Source organism: Squalius cephalus, assembly GCF_949319135.1.
Source record: "Squalius cephalus genome assembly, chromosome: 19".
NCBI classification, from domain to species: Eukaryota; Metazoa; Chordata; class Actinopteri; order Cypriniformes; family Leuciscidae; genus Squalius; species Squalius cephalus.
The window spans coordinates 604,549-624,104 of NC_137140.1; the positions used below are offsets into that span (position 1 = coordinate 604,549).

The following is a 19,556-nucleotide window of genomic DNA, read 5'->3' on the forward strand; positions in this document are numbered from 1 at the left end:
CTCTGAGATGAACATCTGTGGAAGCCCTAATGAAGATGAGGTCTCCCTGACTGAGCTGTGTTTAACAGCTTCCCATAATCCACTACCCAGAGAAGTCAATGTTATGCTGGGAAAGCTGCTTACTAAAACGAAGCGTTGCAAAGCATGTAATCGAGTTTGCACTTTTAAACAACTTTTTATTTCTGTACATTTGAATATTTTGCAATAGATTTATAAGGAAACGTTCATTGAAGTTTCATTGAACGTTCCGAGGCTGTTTCCAATGCAATGCCGTGAGCCAATCATAACAGTGGGCGTTTACTGACACGCCTTGAAGGAGCCGCGCCTTAAAAACGGGTCATGTTAGACACGGTCAGAATGAGGGTTGACAATCTCCATAGTGCAAAAAAAAACAAACAGTAACATTATAAGTGAACCTCAAGGAACATATTAAAATTATATATATATATATATATATGAAGAGTTCAGATGCAAAAGCCTTTAAGTGCCTTTTGAAATTTTCTTCTAGAATGATAATTTTTATCAAGCTCGTATATTTAGGTTCAATAATGTCACTTAAATGGCAATGCAAATTACCTATTAATTGTCATTTAAGTGAAATTATTTAACTTAAATATACGAGCTTGATAAAAATGATCATTCTAGAAGAAAAATTCAGACGGCACTTAGAGGCTTTTGCATCTGAACTCTTCATATATATATATATATATAAAGCAAAAAATCCAAGACATGACCCCTTTAAGAACTTCATAAATAAAATAAAATACTTCCAGAAAGTAGGCCACTGAAAGCGAGCGATCACGGTTGTGCTCTCTAACTCGTATAGGAAACTGTACAAGAGGCATGTCTTGTTAAACGGCCAAATCCACTGACCTTGATGAAATAATCAAATAGAATTTTTGTTATAAATTCATATTTGCCACTGGTCATTGTGAGACAGAGAGGAATTACAGGCCAGAGATGAATCACTATATCAGGACACAGGCTTGGTCGTGCTTTAATGGAATATTTAATGAAGCGACAATCAAGAACGATCTAATCGGATTAATGCGTCACACCGAATGCTCAGTCTGGCAGGGCGAGTGGATCAGTTTAGAGTCAGCAAACACGAGTGATTCGGGCGCCGCAGCCCTGAGGACAGTCTGAGAGCGCTCCGCTAGAGGCAGATAAACACATATAACATTAAGCATGAGTCACATATTGCTGATGGAATAAGATATGAGCCGTTACTTTGCCACGGCCTTACGTGAACTCCCAATCCCACACTACATAGAGCCTTCATGAATATTACATACTGTTCTATAGCAGCGCATCTAAGCCAAGCACAGGTGTGCATTAAGAGCAGCCGAAACAGCAGAGGAGCGAAGCGCTGAGAGGGGACCGGCACACAGGTGAGCCGACATGTTGGAGAAATTAACATTTTAATGCAACCATATGACTGACTTTGTTCTGTGGAACACAAAAGCAAACGCTTTTCACAAATAATAATAATAATAATAATAATAAATAAAATTATATATATATATATAAAAATCAGCCTGGACTTGCTGGTAAATTTTGATATATTTGATATATTTATAGGCCTATATTTTATATTTAAGCCACATTGCTAATTAAATATATGAAAATTTAGCAGCAAGTCCAAGCTGCTTTTTCACATACAGTGAATGTGAATGGTGACCAACTCTGTGAAGCAAGACTTTCAGTGAATTCAGTCTTTTCAGTCTCAGCAGAGCAGCTCAGACATTCTGCTAAACACCTCGCGCTCACAGGAGAGCTGCAGTGAGGCCAACGCTCAACACTGATACGCCTGGAGCTCCTTCTGTTTGCTTTAGCTTAACCAAGTGAATAATTGATTATTTCTGTCTTTGTGAAAAATACTATTTTCGATGGACTACATTCCTGCGAAATATCCTCCTACTGAAAATGGATAAGTTAAACAACAGGCACTCATCGCTCATCCGAGGGCCTGACGAGCGGCTCGTATCATTACTCTGATGTTCTGATTCACTGTAAAGTGTTCCTCATGACAGCTGCTGTCTGAAAACACTACAAAAGGAAAGCTAATTCAATTTTTATTACAAGGGAGAAACACCTTTCAGTGTCAGACGAGTCTTTCTGACTTTCACAGTAAAAGTGCGCAGTTCCAGGGATTGCCCATTAAAACCTGTCGCACTGTATCAGAACTACATGTGTCTGAACGACGAGCAGCTACACATCCTCATCCTCATCATCCTCATCATCATCATCATCCTCATCCTCATCTAATGGCGTCTGCCAGCATAATGATGACGATTCATTACAGCTCCAGCACACATAGTCTTCAGCTTCCCTACATAAACTGTGAATTGCAAGGCATAAATCTCAGTGGCGAACAGCAGACGCCGGGCACTGCCACACTCCTGCGCCGCTGAGCCGTGCCTCTCTCACCTGCACCGCCACCACTGACAGCACCTCCACCGAGATCCGGTTGAACTCGTCGAAGCAGCCCCAGGCTCCTGTCTGTGCCAGGCCTTTGTAGATGTTGCCACACGACTGAGGGAGAGAAACCACAGACTTATGAGTGCATCATGGGAAAGCATCAATCGCAACCGACAGAATCACGCAAAATTATGCAGGAAATCTTTTGTTTTCTAGAAATGAGCTCACGGTCCTCGCTCCGCTGAAACTCTAGCTCATAAACAAGGAGAACAAATGCTAAGCTGGTGTTTTCTGGGTGGATGAGCAGCATTAGCATGAACTCTCTCTGCGCTCCAGAGTAACCAGCGTCTCTCCGCTGTCTCTGACCAGTGCAGGCCAAACTTACTTTAAGAAAAGTAATGCGTTCTAATATTGCGTTTCTCCCTAAAACATGACTAATTGCATTACTTTCTACTGATTATAATGTGTTATGTTACGCATTACTTTATGTCTCGATCTCTTGCAAGACTTTGTTTATTTCACTGTTAAGTGTTTTTTAGTAAACAGTAATGCATTCAGCAACATAACCTATTTAACACACCTTAACTTTCTTTTAAAACACATATAGAGTAGAATATTTAGAATATTTATATTCTAACCCGAACCCTTTGGCAGAAGATCTCTGAACATTACGGGTTATATTTCCTTTTATTGAAAGTAATGTTCTTTGTTTCTTTTGTACTTTTTGTCTGTTCCCACACCCATGAGTGTCTATGCAACGTTTTATGCTAATTTAAAAATAAAAACAAATAGTAATGTGTAAATTTATAAAGTAATGCATTACTCGTTAATGTGTTGCTTTATTCATTACATTAAAAAGTAATCCGATTATGTAATGCATGTTACTTGTAATGCGCTACTTTACTTGTTACATCATAAAATAAATCTGATTATGTGGCGCACATTACTGGTGATGCATGCACACTGTCCCAGACACAGACGGGATAGGCTGGGTGTCTGCTGTGGTCAGTGTGGTGAACCGCGGTCAGTAAAGATGAGATCAACACGTCTCCATCGACTGAGGAGGCCAGAATACTGACACGGCTTCAGAGGTAAACAAGCCCAGCCTCAGAGCTTCACTAATGGACCCCATGATGAGCGAGGCACCTTAGGAGATCTCTCAGAAGACGGAGGACAGGATCAGGCGAGGTGTAGAGCAATAACACGGACACTCAGAGTCATCACAGAGAGTTCAGAGCTCGCTGTGAACTTGATTAAAAGCTGTTCCGATCAAAACAACACTGGTTATATTGAAAATATTATTAGGAGCGTTTCTAGCTTTCCATCAGTCACATGTCCCCATATTTCCACACTCTTATGGAAGGCCATAACTGTCTTCACCTGAAGTGCAGAGTCACTCATGGGCAATAAAGAGCTGCCGCGCCACTGACAAACTTTACAAGACGAGTTCTGTGCAGTGAATAGCAGGAAGCATCGCCTCATCCAGCCTTATAAAGCAGAGAGAGACTCTGCACACCATTCAGTGAGTTTGGTTGGTGAACTGAATGAATCAAACCTTTTTGCAAACTAGTTTAGCGATTAGATCAAAATAGTGATTCATTTGTGAATTTGGCATCTCTAGCTCTGATTCTGAACAGCTGATAGAAAACACACATGATATGATTGCAGAAGTGTTATCAGGGAACATGACTCTCAGGCCAGTCTACAGTAATCATCATTCTTTACTGCGATCTTTCACTGGGGCTCGTGCATCAGTTACTGCTACTGCGACAGCACACTCAAGTCCCATTGCATTGTGGGATACAGTACTGTTCCTGTTCCTGTTCATTCGTTCACACGTCGGAGCAGAACCCGAGATCAAGGGTTCAGTTACCGGGGAATGCACGAACTGATCAACAGTATTCCTTCAGTGTAAGTGACTGTGGATTAAAGCATATGCCAAATGCATGAATGTAAAAGCCCATTTCAGCAGCCTGTGATGCTCTAGTTCTGGTCACCTTGTAGTCCATCTGCTCGGAGCAGTTGAACACGTAGACCATGATGCCCAGGGCTCGGCCCAAGTCCTTGGTGGTCTCGGTTTTGCCGGTGCCGGCGGGACCAGCCGGGGCTCCGCTCATGACCAGATGCAGAGACTGGGTCAGTGTGATGTAACATCTGCGTTCGAGAGGAGAAGAACCAGCTTTAGCAGACAAACACCAACACAAATGTTCAGTTGCATACAATATGTGGCGTATAAATATAGACTTCCTCAAACGCAACTGTTTCCCCACAGCTAAAGTCCTGTTATTACAGCGGTGACCAGAGACCCAGTCTGAGCAAACGGCTCGACTCTGGGAGAACGCATCACCTTTTATACCTGATGCTCCACATTGCCTGTGGTGTGTTTGCTGATGACCTGTGCGGAGAACAAACGCAGGATATTTGGCAGGCCTGTACCCCTGAAGAGTCCTTCAGTGAAGATAATTTGCATTATTAAGCAAGGACGGCACTGTTTTACATAATTTACACAAACAGGCAATGTTCCTGAATCAACATCCTCTGCTGGTCTAGGAAAAACAATCGGATTCTGATTCTTTTTTTAGGGAATGGAAAATGATTGCTTACGAGTCAGATCAACTGTGTTATGTTGAACACAAAAGCTGTATATCAATGTTGTAAATCAAAGCTGAATGTTCAGCATCATTACTTCAGTCTTCAGTGTCACATGATCCTTCAGAAATCAGTATAATATGATGATTTGATGCTCAAATTATTGAAAACAGTTATGCTGCTTCGTATTTCTGCGGAAACTGAGATTTTTCAAGATTCTTTGATGAATATAAAATTCAAAAGAGCAGCATTTATTTGAAATACTGTAGAATAATTGTTAACATTATAAATGTCTTTACTGTCACTTTTGATCAATTTAGTGCGTCCTTTCTGAACTAAAGTATTCATTTCTTTAAAAAATATCTTTCCAACCCCAAACTTTTGAACAATAGTGTAAATTTTGTATGATCCCTAATCCATAACATGCAAGTCTGGAGAGTTTCTGTTAAGCTTGCATGGTTCAAATATTGATTTTATAGTAAACCAAGCAAAACAGCAAATTAAATATTTTTGGGGAAACTAATTTAAAGCTTTAAGAGAACTCTATAAGTGAGCCAGCTCTGCAGATGAATCACTCTCAGCGGCCGCGTATCTTAATGGAGCCATCTGTGCCACCGGTGTCATGTGTCTGCACACTCGCTCTGCTCAGCGAGAATGAAAGACGGACGTGACACGCGGTCAGCAGAGCTCAGAGACGCACCATATGCTCGGGAAGCTGCACTGCCATTTACTTGACCATCAAACAGGAGCGTCTCTGCTTTGTTATGCTTTCAAAGGGTCGAGCGCTGAAGACAGATCCTGCCGAGCAGCCTGTCCTCTTTCAGCTTAAGGCCATCTGAGGGACGCCCGCGTCTCTGTGAGGATGTTCAGAACGAGTCACTTCAGACCTAAAGCTGTCCGTCAGGGCCTCTCACCTGTCTGTGAGCGGAGTGATAACTAATCGAGGAGTGTTGCCCAGGTACTCGTACGAGTAGAGGAACTGTGCGTCGCAGATGTTGGCGAAGCAGTGCTTCTCCTCGCCCCAGCGGTGCCGGAGCTGGGACAGCCAGAGAAAGGCCTGAGAGCTCTCCACCTGAGAGAGAGGAGAGGGAAGGGTTAGCAGGAGGCCTTCCAGTATGAGCAATCGCATGACACTGAATTATGCTGGCGAATGGTGTGAATAAAGGCAGAATTGAATATTCTTTTATGAGGAGCCTGAAGGCCTGTTCACATGACTCACGCAGAGAACTCAACGTTAACCCATGCAGTGTTTCAGTCAAGCATCGCATCGTGTGTTCAAAGATCAAACCATCTCTACTTCTGAAGGCAATGATTCACATGACGTATGCAATGCGTTTGGAATAAATTCAGACTCTAGTAGTGTTTAGGAGTGCACAATATCACAATATCAGGAGAGAAGATTCATTATTACTGTTTAGTTTTAGAACTCACATCAGTTGTTTACAGAAATAAAATCACGTTTCGTGAACAAAAATAGAGTATTTCTTATCTATAAGCGTTCATGTTGTTTTCTCTTTCAATCTTCAGGAGTTTTTCCAGTTCTAAGCTCAAATACATGTTTTCACTGTTGAGTGTGCTCCTGCATCAGCTTCCAGTGACGCTGTCCGCAGTGCAGAGGTCGACGTTAACACCCTGATGCCAATCATGTGAAAAGGCCTCAAGCCAATCTGACTTCTATTCTACAGAACCGTAGGCCTTCAAGTGAGACCGAAATATGAGTAAATCACAGGAGAGCACATCGAGACTTTCATTATGCTGGCAAATTGTGTGAATAGAGCCAGAATTGAATATTCTCCTATGAGACCCCTAATGCATGTGTGGGCTCAGCTCATCTGCAGGAATCTGAAGAAAATAACTCTTGATATGGGCAGATGAGATGGAGACTAAGAGCTGTACCTTCTGCACAATGATCTTTTCCACCACGTCTCTCGCATGGACGTCAATGGTGCAGATGGTCATGACCTTCTGCCGGTCTCCAGGGGTGAGCTGGCCGATCAGCATGGTGATGAGGGTGTTCAACTGGCTCACTTGCTTTCTATAGTGTTCCTTCATTGCGTTCTCATATCTCTGCTCCAGGCTGGAGAACGCAAAGCCTACATCAGTGGACCACCAGATCTGAGTGCAGGTGAGAGCCACCTGTGGGAACACACACGCTCTGTTTAGCACTGTGCTGATCATTACAGCTGGTTTATTACTAATTATATTATCAGCACAACAGTGAGTGAAAACTTTCACATTGATGTCAGGATGTCTGCGTGTTTGGTACAGTATGTGGGTCACTGACATGTGTCCAAGTAAAAAGTAATAAAATGTAAGATGCACAAAAAAAAAGATGAATAACGATATAATGTATTGATGCAATATATATATATATAAATATACATACGGAACTGAATCGTCACAAAACTTTATCTGTCACACATGTTTTAACCCTTGCCAATTTAAGTACTATTTATCCATGAACGGACAAATACAGACAAAATTATTTCAAAATGTCCGTCTAGGCGAATATCCTAGTAAACATGTCGAAGTGAACGTCAACAGCTGAGACAGAAAACGCATGTGTATCAGTATATCAGAAATGCCCAGTAAGTCTTAAAGTGACAGCAGCCTCATATTCCTGCTGCCGTCGTCATTAATGTTATTCAAACAACAAAATTACTCACTGCTCTTGACTGAATAACGTCTGTAACTCTGATAAGGATGAATCTATATTTAAGTTGTACAGTGAAGACTATGCAGTGTTATTTTATATTTGATTATTTTTACCTATTCATTTTTTGTGTGTGCCTGAAACCTTCTCAGACCTACCTGGAAAACCTGAAGAGCACAGTTTCCCTCATTTGTATCTTGTTCTATTGTATTTATTTGTGATATTGCTTATTTGTAAAAATAAAAAAAATCTAATAAAAATAAAAACTTGTTTGGCAGAAAAGAAGGATAATGCCAAAATACTTTCATTTTCAAGAATTTCCTCCTTTTTTATTCATTATGACATCCGGACAGTCATTTCACTCCGACATTTTTGACTTAACACTTCCAAAGAAATATCAAAATGAATTTTAATTCAGAAATTAAAACATATTCATAACAGATTGTTTAGTTTGCGAAGGTACAAGGAAACTGTCAATGTCACAAATGTGCTGATTCGATTAGTGACCAGAAGAATGTCTTCTGTCATAACATTCCTCAAATCCCTGCAATTTTTATTCACAGGTTTGAATGAGACTTTAAATCCCATTTTCGGTCTCAGACGTTTGCATCCACTATATCAAATGAATAATCGTGATTTAAAGACACATGCATCACTGTTGCCCCGTTGCTATTAGGCAAATTGCAAACACCCAAAAAACAGCCTTTATTTTGTCTTGACGTGCAGACACACCCTCTGGCTCGGATATAATACTGCCAGAAATATCTTAATTCTATGCAGCAATTCTATTTTCTCATAAATACTCTCTCGACAATCAGCCTAGGGATGTGTCAGCTTCATGAGTGCTAATGGATGACGCACCTGTGCCGGGTAGTCGAACAGCCACTGCTCCCGGGGCTTCTCTGAGTAGGCCTTGACGGCCTTGGTCATCTCGTGACGCACAGTGTCCCGCATGGCGTCCAGAACACGGTTCAGCCACACCTCCACCTGGACAAGCACAGCTCCATGCATTAAACCACTCCAGTGCCATGAGAAGCTTGTCAGCAGCCTCATACTGTAAATTAGTTCCACTACAAATATATGTATGCATCTGTCTAATCCATAAGCAGATGTCTGAGGAGCGCTGGAGCAAAACTTCAGCCGCAGGATTAGACAGTGGCGTAAACCACAGCATTATCAGCTTTATAACAGCACATCCTCCAAACATGACTGCATTTATACCCTTTCTGGAGAAAGTGTGTCCCTGTGGAAAGTGCTAGAGGTTTCCATCTCTGATACTCTGGCCTCTAAATCTAGGGGAGTATTTCACCTGATATATTGTCAGTCACTCAGAAGAGTAACAGCACACCTCTCCTCAAACAAGAGCATGATTTGAGGTGTCATTTCAGCCCTATAATGCCTTTGGTAAACTGTGTCTCTGTGAACTAACTCCTCTAATTGCCCTCCTGATAATTGCTGGTGCATTGTGGGTAAGGTGTGCAGACGAAGCCGGCTGTACCTGCCCAGTGCAGTCGCAGGGCTGGCTGAAGGGGACGTACTCGTCCTCCTTGCTGAACATGCCCAGCCCCGTCTTGGTGAGTTTGCCGTCGCCGTCCGTCTCAAACTTCAGCCTCGCCATATTGTCAAACAACTTTGAAAGGTGTTTCTGAACCTGAGGGAGAAAACGCAAGGCTTCACAACTGCACAGCTGCTGTTCCGGTACAAGTTTGTCCTAATGTGACATATGGAAACTTGCAGTTTGCCTTCAAGACAGTTTGGGAAGCAGGAATCAACACTGCCATCTAGTGTGTGCAAAAGGCACATAAATGCAGCTTATCCATGAGCAAACCTCATCCAGAGTGCTGCAACATTAGCACAGAAACATGTGTCTCATGATAGGGGCGGTGGTATGCTCGGTGTGGTGTACCTGGTGCGGGTCAGTGCCACTGGACAGGATGTCGAGCAGGTCAGCTGAGGAGATGAAGTAGAAGCGTGGAAAGGCCAAGCGTTTGGTGTCCAGATACTCAGACAGGGCTTTCTCACACAGAGACAATCTGCAAGAACAGGGGAAATCACTTTCACTCAATCCCAGAGATAACCATCAGCTCAACGCAAAGCATCATGGGACACGTGTGCTTTCCTTAAAGGAATTGTTTACACAGTCAGTCACATGATGCACAAGAAATAAACGCCATCAAGAAAGTGTTCAAATGTCCATTTTTAATTGATCATGAGTTTGAATGAGATTTGTGAGAACTGTCAGTGTAAAGACAGACGTCTGGAACGGCTTCAGAGTAAGTGTGATAGAGAACAGGTCTGATGGACAACTCTACTGTAGATCCATGATGCTTTACTTGGCCTTTCTAATGCTGGACACTTTAAAGACACACCCACACCGAGAACAATAACTATAACGATAACTAGCATCCACATCAACGGACAATAACTACATTAGTGTCTACAACGAGGAACAATAACTATAACTATAATAGTAACACTTTACAATAAGGTTCATCAGTTAACATTGGTTTACTACATTAGTTAGCATGAACTAATAATGAACTGCACTTATACAGCATTTATTAATCTTTGTTAATGTTAATTTCAACATTTACTAATACTTTATTAAAATCAAAGGTTGTATTTGTGAACATTAGTTAATGCACTGTGAACTAACATGAACAAGCAATGAACAGCTGGATTATTATTAACTAACATTAACAAAGATTAATAAATACTGTAACAAATGTATTTCTCAGTGCTAGTTCATGTTAGTCAATACATTAAATAATGTAAACTAATGAACCTTATTGTAAAGTGATACCACTAAAATTATATTAACACCTATACCTGTTTATTATAATGTTCTGTTTATTGTAATGTTCTGTTTATTGTAATGTTCTGTTTATTATAATGTTCTGTTTATTATAATGTTCTGTTTATTATAATGTTCTGTTTATTATAATGTTCTGTTTATTATAAGCACGCTGAAGTTTGTTGCTTTTGTCTCTTTAAAGAGAGCATTTAATTGTTCATCGCTCTGAAAGCCAACGATATCGTTCCTCTTAGTCTTTATCGTTATAAGTACGGACTCCACTATTTCCATAGAGTTAGAATGATCTTTAAACCGTTATAGCTATAGTTATTGTCTTCAACCTTTGTTTTCAGGAAAAGAGCTGGTCAAGCATTCTGCCTAATATCTCTTGTTTACGAAGGGAAGAAAGGAGCAAACTAAGGTGACACAGGTGTGGAGTCAGCTACTCGTGTGAGGTGATCAGGTGATCGGCGGCAGACCTGCTCTGCATGTCCTCTAGTTTGCTGTAGAGCCCAGGTTTATTGGTGGCCTCCACAACGATCGGGGTTCTCCTGGCGTCCAGCGCCAGCTCTTTAAAATCAGCATCGATACCGTCAAAGCATTTGGAATCCTGTGGAGACATTCATGAGAGAATGAGTCGAGACAACTGAGTTTGCCATAAAGAAAAACCTCAAAGAACCCTCTGACATTCTGAGGAACATCTGTGTCCCGGCCGCAGGCGCCCAGCAGTAATTATCCAAATGTTTTCGGCCAAAAGCATTTTCATCTCTCATCTAGATCTATGAATAGAGCGCCAGAGGGCAGGACAAGATGCTACTCAAATCTTTCTCCATTAAAGTCTGTTTCACATTTCCTTCTTTACTACTCCGGCTGTTTTTACATGTGTGTGTGTTTGGTGGCTATTCGAGGGCAAGACAAGTTTTCAGTCAAGAAAGAATGAATAACAATAGAAACACATCAGCAAGACCGACCTCGGGAAGCTGGGAGCGAATGTCATCCGATCCGATAAAGATGCTCTCCAGGTGAGACCAGGTCCTCTGCACTTCAAACCAGATGGAGATCACGGAGTCAGTCACCGAGAGCTTTCTCTGCCACGTGGACACTTCCTCCAAGAAGAACGCGATGTACTTGGATGTCATGAGGTTCTGCAGCTGCACCTGGTTGTCCTCCAGCGTTTCGATGAGCTCTTCGTTGGACTTGATCAGAGGGATCTCAGTGCGTGGGTGAGGCTCGAAGTCGAAGGCCATGCTGGTCCAGGTGGTGTCCAGCTCGCCGAGCACCTTCTCCATGGCCATCTCCTTCACGGCCCGGTCCACGATGCCCCGCACCTCGTCCTCGAAGTGGTGCAGGTTGAGGCGCAGCAGGTCGGCCAGCGTGGTGTCCTGGTCCATGGTGAAGTGGACCCCGGTGGCGTTCATCAGCTGGAGCCAGTGGCGCGCTCGGATGGCCGGGTTCTGCAGCTCTGCCACGGCTCTCAGCGAGATCAGTGTGTTCTTCACGGTGCCGTCGAGTCCGCTGAAGGCGTCCCACGAGCGAGCCTCTTTGTCCAGCGCTCGCAGCTCTTTGGAGAAGCGCTTGCACTCCATCTCCATGTCGTCCACGTTGATCTGCCTCCAGGGCGTCGTCTGCCAGGCGTCCAGACTCGACTGGACCACCAGCGCCAGATCCCACAGCTCCTTGAGGATGGGCAGCTCTTTCCGGCACTGCTTCAGCTGTTTAAAGTCTGATATGTTCACTTCAAAGAGATTAGCCGACTCGATGAGCCCAGCCATCATAGTGTCCATCTCCTGGATCTGCTCGTGTGCGGCGTCCAGCATCTCATGCGGATTCACACAGTCAGTTCTGAAAACAAATGGAGAGCATATTTCACCAAGCTGCAGCCGTCCGGTCTCTCTCTTGAAGCCAACACGGAAGTGACTTAAACTGCAGTTCATCCACTGGCCACTAGAGGCCGGCTGCAGAAGACAGTCAATTACATAGACCCCTATGTTAAAATGCCCAACTTTACAGCAGAAAAAACATGTTTACAGTCTGGTGCAAAAAGTGGTTTTGGTCTATATAGCTAATTCTGCCCTTCATGACGACTGTGAGGGGGTGAATTATTTTATAACTCATCCGTTTAAATTATATTAAGCCTTAAAGTTCTGCATAATTAAGGGCGTGGCCGCTTGAGTGACAGGTGGATTGCCGCTAGATGTACTAGCCGTTTGTCTGCTGTCTGTTAGCGTCACGCCACCTCAGCTAATCCGCCTCGCTGCACATTTTCGTTTATCCGGGAGTGACGCTGCCAAGATGGCGACGGCCGGCTCCGCCCACTTTGGGCTTCAAAACGCTCTTCAGAAACACGGTGACGTCACGGACACTACGCACATATTTTTTACAGTCTATGGATTTCACACATATATCGATCTGAACTCAATCCACATTGAGCAGACGTAAGCGGAATATCAGCACTATGGTCTTCTGTAGAGCTGCTTTACAATCTGAATTTGTCTCATATTTGATGAAGTTTGCATCACTGATTCTGTATTGTTCCTGTTTATTACTATGAAGCTGCTTTGAAACAATTCTCATTCTCAGAGACTCTTGTGTACCTGAAGAAGTCGTTCTTGCGGAACTGCTCCCTGAAGGTGTGTTGCTCCACGTCGAACGAGGCACATCTCCTGCGCAGGTTTGCCACCTCGTTCGCCTGCAGCGGGGCCACGAGCTGCTTCACCCCCACAGCCTGCTTCTTCATGTTGGTCCACTTCTCTGGCAGCATCTGTCCATCAAACACACAGAGCAGTGCCACGCTGAAAACACCAGCATACATGATGATAACCGCGAGCAGAACATGCTAGCCACTAGCGTATTAAGGCCAGACACTACAGGCAAAAACTGTGTTTTTTAGGCATCTGTCAACTTTGAGACTGTGGGCTTTTTGCCTTTTCATAAAGTGTTTTTTTCAGACTAGTGTAAAGAAAACATCCAAAATACACGTTTAACTGTATGTTTTAGAGTACTTTATCTATGTGCATCTGTAGATTTCACTTACAGTTTATATCTTTAAATTGAGCCATAAATCTCCACTTCAGTAACACTGACATACACCAAACTTTACAGTGTTATTCTTATCTATATTCTGAAGGGTTTAACAGAGGGGTTTGTTCATATATAATTTTCCTGATTTTATACAACATTTTATTCCTAAATAAATGGTGAAAATGTATTTATTTTGGCTGTTGCCAGTATTTACTGATTTGTGCACTGATAAATAGAGACATCCAAAATCCCCTAAAACCTTTATAGACTCTAATATATATATATATATATATATATATATATATATATATAAACAAGAATTTTGAACCTGACTTCATCCAATGTTCAGATTTTTCTTCTAAAAATGTATGCAATTTAGTGCATATTTAATTAGATAACGCCTCATTTGCATATTTAAACAACATTTCAGAAAACTTGTAATAGCGAAGTATGGTGATATCTATTAGTTTACCCTACTCATCTGGGGGGTCTTGTAACTATGGGACATTCTTACAAAGATTTTAGAAATTTTCTTGAAAAAAGTTCTTTCTTAAGCAGCTTCTCCTGAATCCGGCCCGGACCCATCATGGGAATGCATGCTTGTTTAAGCTGGTCTTTTCCACAGCAGTCCAAATAATCCTTCATTCAGGATATCTACCCGCAGAACATCAGGTTAGAGAAGAGTTACTGCTAATAAAGTTTAAGATCGTCATTCTGAATCCTAGGAGGTCTGAGCCGCATTTAAGCAGTTTAATGCAAAACCAGCGTTCAGCAAAACCTTCCCTCAGAGGCCACACTATCCATGATGCAGACGCTCACCTCCAGCTGCTTGTAGACTGCATCTGGGAGCTCTTGCTCATACGTCTTCAGCAGATCGATGGTGTGTTGCAGAGGCTCGAACATCTCGTCTGTAGCGCTCTGCCGGTCTTTCAGCCCCATCAGGAAACCCATCATCTCCTTCAGGCCCTCGTAGTCGCCCTCCTCCACTGTATTCCCAAAGCCAGCCTCAGTCACTCGGATGAACTCTTCCAGGTCAGACAGACTACAGATCACACGGCACACAGATTACAACAGGGATCGGGCAGATACTGGAAAATTAAATTCCAGGACTTTTCAAGCACTACTTTTTGGTTTTCAAGGACAACAATCAGAGATCTCACTTATCAAACAATATCTTGATTATCTTTCAAATTATAAAAAAGGTAAATAGATAAATAAAACAAAATGGCACAAATAAAGTGCAGCAGATGCAATGACTGCGGTGACTTTAACTATTAAAAGGATACTGTGACAAAGATATCGCTTTCCTTATTCAAACTGATTTTTCTCCATTGAATATGTATATATATATATTGACCGGAAGAATGAAAGCTGTATAATATACTAGAATAATTATATGAGCAATATCACGCTCATAGCTAGGTGAAATGGCTCTATATCAATATCAGATGGGTGTGAAAAGATAAAACTGAACACTGTTCTCTAATACAGCCTACTGTCTTTCAATAATTCAAGCACCCTTTCAGAAATACGGCTGTTTTCAGGGGTTTCCAAGACTCAAAACGTCAAATTCAAGCTCTTCAAGCTCCTTGTACGAAATCAGGCAGAGCGTTTTGCAGCTTCAGTTGCCTCTGATTAGCATATTTGTCATGGAGTTAGCTACTCAGTGCTTTTACCTGTTAGTGACATGATCAATGAGATGCTGTTTGAACATCAGGCTCCACTTCTTGATGACGTTGAGCAGGGCAGCTTTAAAGGCTCGCGCGTCGACCCTCATCCAGCCCTCGAACACGTGTATGGGCTGCAGCCGCTGCACCTCCTCGTACAGGCGCTCGTACGAGTCGACCTGCTGCCGGAAGCTCTCGAGCGGCGGAGGGGCTTCTGGGACGCCGTGCTCAGCGTGGGCCTCGATCTCCTCGCTCGTGAGGATGTGCCCGTACAGCAAGAACTGCTGCATGAACTCCGCTCGGTCGTCCACGTACAGGTAGGCGTAGCGCTCGAGGGTGTTGCGGTACTCAAGGCACTTTCCCATGATCTTCTCCACACGCTCCATGAGAGTTTGCCTCATTTCCACCAGATCCTCCATGTCCTCCATATCATCCTGAAGGAAGAAGACCACTGTGTCAATATATCCGATGTAAATAACATGAACACAAAATCGTCTGCTCTTGTTTTAATACACGTTTCTGGTTTCAGTTTGTTCTTTATAATCTTTTCTAAACCAGCATATAGGGGTCGTTCTCAGAACTCTAGCCAACGCTGTGGCAAGGTTCTCTCAAAGTTATGAACAAACATTCTTCCAGAAATGTTATAGAACGTTTGTTCAGAGTTATCTGGTCTTCAGTAATGTTCTCTAAATGTTAGCACAAACACATCATTTAAAGATCATTCGTGGAACATTTTTCTGAAACGTTTTAGTTGGATGTTCGTCTAACGTTTTTTAAATGTTGTTTCAGAACTGTCAGAGAACATTCAAAAGAATAATATACAATGGAATGTTTCTATTTTTGTTTTCCGGGAATGACTTGAACTGCCTTTGAAATTACAAATGTTCAGCTGACCTCACAGACCCTTCTTCCTTTTTCACACTTCCCCTCCAAGCTTACCATGTAAAATGTATTGGACCCGTTTCACGATGACTTTAAAGAAGACAATGAAGAAGCCCAGATGAAGTGATCTGTTGGGCATCAGTACCTGATAGTGTGGGAAACCGATGTGCTCAGATAACCGTGGCACAAGCGTGGAGATCCTGAAGACGTCACTGATGAGGCTCTCCACCAGATGAGGGAAGCCGTCTGAAGCCTGAAACTCCAGGGACGGGCGGAACACGATCTCCGGCGCCTGCAGACACAGCTGGGTCTCGAAGAGCGGATCCAAGCCTGCGCTCTCGTCTGTATGGGGGAATCGTGTGTTACGGTCTCAGTGAGGAATGATCGATCTGCAGTGGCAGGAACGTCTAGGGAAACCCCTATGATTACTTTTAGAGAGGCTTAAAAAACAGTTAGAAAGCACACCTGTGTTTTCCATGAAGAACTTGAGGGAGCTCTCAACAGCATCGAAGAAACCATCGATGAGCATTTCATCAACGTACTCCACATAACTCCTCCACTGGGCAGAGGACGGCTCTGCTTTAAACAGTGACAGATTGTCCTGAAACAAAAGAAGAACAAAAGAAATGTTGAGTCGCTCCTTTAACATGCGTCATTTTGTCAGTTGTCATTAGACGGGATTCCCACTGGCTTTTGTCACAGCATACTTTCAGTAGCTGATGGATCTTGGCTCCTGAGGCACGGATGTGGTTGTACGTTCTCTCCAGATGCTCCGTCTTATCATCCAGGTTTAAGAGAGTATTTTTCTTCCCCTCCTTCCTTTCAAACACTGGCGTAGTCCAGCTCTTCATGATAGTCTGGATCTCCTCCACATTGTCCTTAGTCCTCTGCAGCCGTTGCTCCAAGTCATGTACCATCTCACGTTTGTCCTGGATGTATTCCCAGATTCCTAACACATTAGAAAGGTAGATGTTTTAGTTAGAGTATTCTAAATCAAAAGAGTGGATTATCATGTCATTTCAAACCTGACAACATGGACATTTGCAAAGGTAATTTGTGGTGTGTTCGTTTGCATTGTAAAGAGCAGCACGAACATTCTGCTAAACATCTGCTTTTGTCGGAAGAAGAAGAAAATCATACGGGTTTGGAACATTAACAAAGTACAAAAAAAGCTTGATTTAGAGACCAGACTTAAACACCGGCTTTATTTTTGAGCGTATAAAAAAAATAAAAATACTAAATATAATAAACCTCAATCATAAAATAAAAACACAAACTGATCAGAGTTTTTTGATCAGAGCTCTATGGTAATAAGGTAACACTTGACAATGAGGTTCATCAGTTAACATTAGTTTACTACCTTAGTTAACATGAACTAATAATGAACAATACTTCTACAGCGTTAATTAATCTTAGCTAATATTAATTTCAACATTTACTGATACATTATTAAAATCAAAGGTTGTATTAGTGAACATTAGTTAATGCACTGTGAACTAACATGAACAAACAATGAACAGCTGGATTATTATTAACTAACATTAACAAAGATTAATAAATACTGTAACAAATGTATTGCTCAGTGTTAGTTCATGTTAATTAATGCATTAACTAATGTAAACTAATGAACTTTACTGTAAAGTGTTACCATAATAAGTGCTGAGAACAACAAAAAATATTATATGTGAAATGTTCCTGTTAGCTGCCAGATGTCACTGAGATAAGAGTGTTGCCTTCGTTTGGACTGAAGGAAGCTGAAGTTTAGGCAGATTGGGGTGTTCATGATGACGTCTGTAGATGGTCTGATAGATCTGTACCTGGGCTTGTCCAGCAGAGGCTCTCCTCCGCTTCTTTGAGCTTGGCATCGATGTCTGTCAGCTGGCTCTGGATCAGTGGCATCTCCACCTCCAGCACGCTGCTCATCACTTTGTTGTACCAGCCGGTTGTGAGCTCCAGATTGGCCACATACTGCCACAGCAACTCCCTCTTGGAATAGATGTCCTCCGCCATATCTGGGATGGCCTCCGCCTGTCTGGCCTTCAGGTACTTCACCTCCCGCAGAACCGACACCAGCTGCAGGACCAGACAACACTCTCATTCAGCCCATGCAGAGCTATATTAGCATGCTGAGCACACGCGTGTGTATAGAGACCTGCGGGCTGAAGTTGACGGAGATGAGTCTTGTGCGGTGCTCTCGGGATATCAGCGGCTTCTGGAGATTAAACTGTGACTTCTCGTCCACAGAGCTCGTCCAGGTGTCGTACAGCTTAGAGGAGTATCTGGAAATAAAATACAAAATTAGCAAGACAATTACTGACATTTTTTTTGATGTATGCCAAAATGAAGGATTTCAATGAATAGTTGCTCTTCATACATCAAACGTTGGTGGTGCTTTATTCAAAAGTAATTCATGCAACTTGTGTGCAATAAAGCTACACAAATCTGAATTTAAGCTGGTATTTCTTCCTCCACAGGATCTCTCAAACCTCAGATGTCAAACATTTCTGAAGACGGCATTTTTGCATCAAATACAATCGCAAATCAGATTTTCCAGCTGCGTTGGAGGGGAATGTAATCAGTAAATAATGGCATGACCTTAAGTATGTTTAGAGGACTCTGAATATAAAGCCACTTTTATATGCATTGTTTTCCTTTCTGGAGCTTGACAGTATAAACCTTCGCTGTCTGGAAAAGAGCAGCTCGGACATTTTCTCAAACATCTTTTGGCTGAGTCAATTATTAGATAATGTTGTAGAGGTATATTATTATTCAAAGGACCGTCGAGGGATTGGGAATGGGAATGGGATAGGCCAGGTTCAATCCTGGATCCCTGTGAACACAACAGGCAAATTCTTAAGTATTCAAATCTCGATCTTGCACATATTACGTACAGATTACACTCCTCCAGCATCAAATCCTTATGTAAGTAGGATTGCATGTGCGTGAGAATGATTGAACTGCTGGTTCTGACCAAAGCTCAGCATTCATCACTCGGCTCCCTGTACTGTTACAGTAATCTCTTTATAGGCCTGTTGTGCGAGACTGTACACTCTGGCCTTTATTGGATTTCCGTGCGCTTGGTGTGGTGTTGATGGTCTTGTTCAGCTGCAGAGCTGCGGTCCACCAAATCAAATATCTTTTTGCTTCACACAAGTCATACATCTCACTGACAAGACATTATGACAAGAGATACCAATAACATCTCCGGCTAAATTGTGTTTCCGCAACACCAGTGATTCCCATCATCTAACGAGGGGGCTTGATTCTGACTGGAGAGAACACAGATCTGGCTCCTTGGGAAATGCATAATTAGTTTCTCATATGAAGGGAAACTGCATGCAAAACACACACATGAACACAAGTCCTTGGTTACACATACAAGCACTCTTGTAACACTCTGTGGGCAGTCGCGTGCGTTCCTGCGTTAGCTATGCTATACAAAACCATTGTTCATGCTGTGCTATGGAAGCATTGCACATAATTGGAGAAAATGAGACCCTGAAGTAATAATCTACAGACACTAGCGCCT

At 42.5% G+C, this 19,556-nt stretch overlaps 1 protein-coding gene across 1 annotated transcript in view; it reads right to left on the reverse strand.

Moving 5' to 3' along the window:
- dnah9 (dynein, axonemal, heavy chain 9) overlaps positions 1-19,556 on the reverse strand; it is a 117,746-nt gene that overhangs the window by 86,981 nt on the left and 11,209 nt on the right. Inside the window, exons 12-28 of the mRNA XM_079850921.1 lie at positions 18,180-18,306; positions 17,845-18,100; positions 16,735-16,976; positions 16,493-16,628; positions 16,173-16,369; positions 15,155-15,579; positions 14,298-14,520; positions 13,052-13,218; positions 11,429-12,299; positions 10,937-11,067; positions 9,570-9,696; positions 9,162-9,314; positions 8,525-8,650; positions 6,907-7,146; positions 5,925-6,082; positions 4,419-4,575; positions 2,431-2,535 (exon numbers count right to left, since the gene is read on the reverse strand). Coding sequence (XP_079707047.1) covers positions 2,431-2,535; positions 4,419-4,575; positions 5,925-6,082; positions 6,907-7,146; positions 8,525-8,650; positions 9,162-9,314; positions 9,570-9,696; positions 10,937-11,067; positions 11,429-12,299; positions 13,052-13,218; positions 14,298-14,520; positions 15,155-15,579; positions 16,173-16,369; positions 16,493-16,628; positions 16,735-16,976; positions 17,845-18,100; positions 18,180-18,306 — 3,841 coding nt within the window. The remainder of the gene's footprint in view (positions 1-2,430; positions 2,536-4,418; positions 4,576-5,924; positions 6,083-6,906; positions 7,147-8,524; positions 8,651-9,161; positions 9,315-9,569; positions 9,697-10,936; positions 11,068-11,428; positions 12,300-13,051; positions 13,219-14,297; positions 14,521-15,154; positions 15,580-16,172; positions 16,370-16,492; positions 16,629-16,734; positions 16,977-17,844; positions 18,101-18,179; positions 18,307-19,556) is intronic.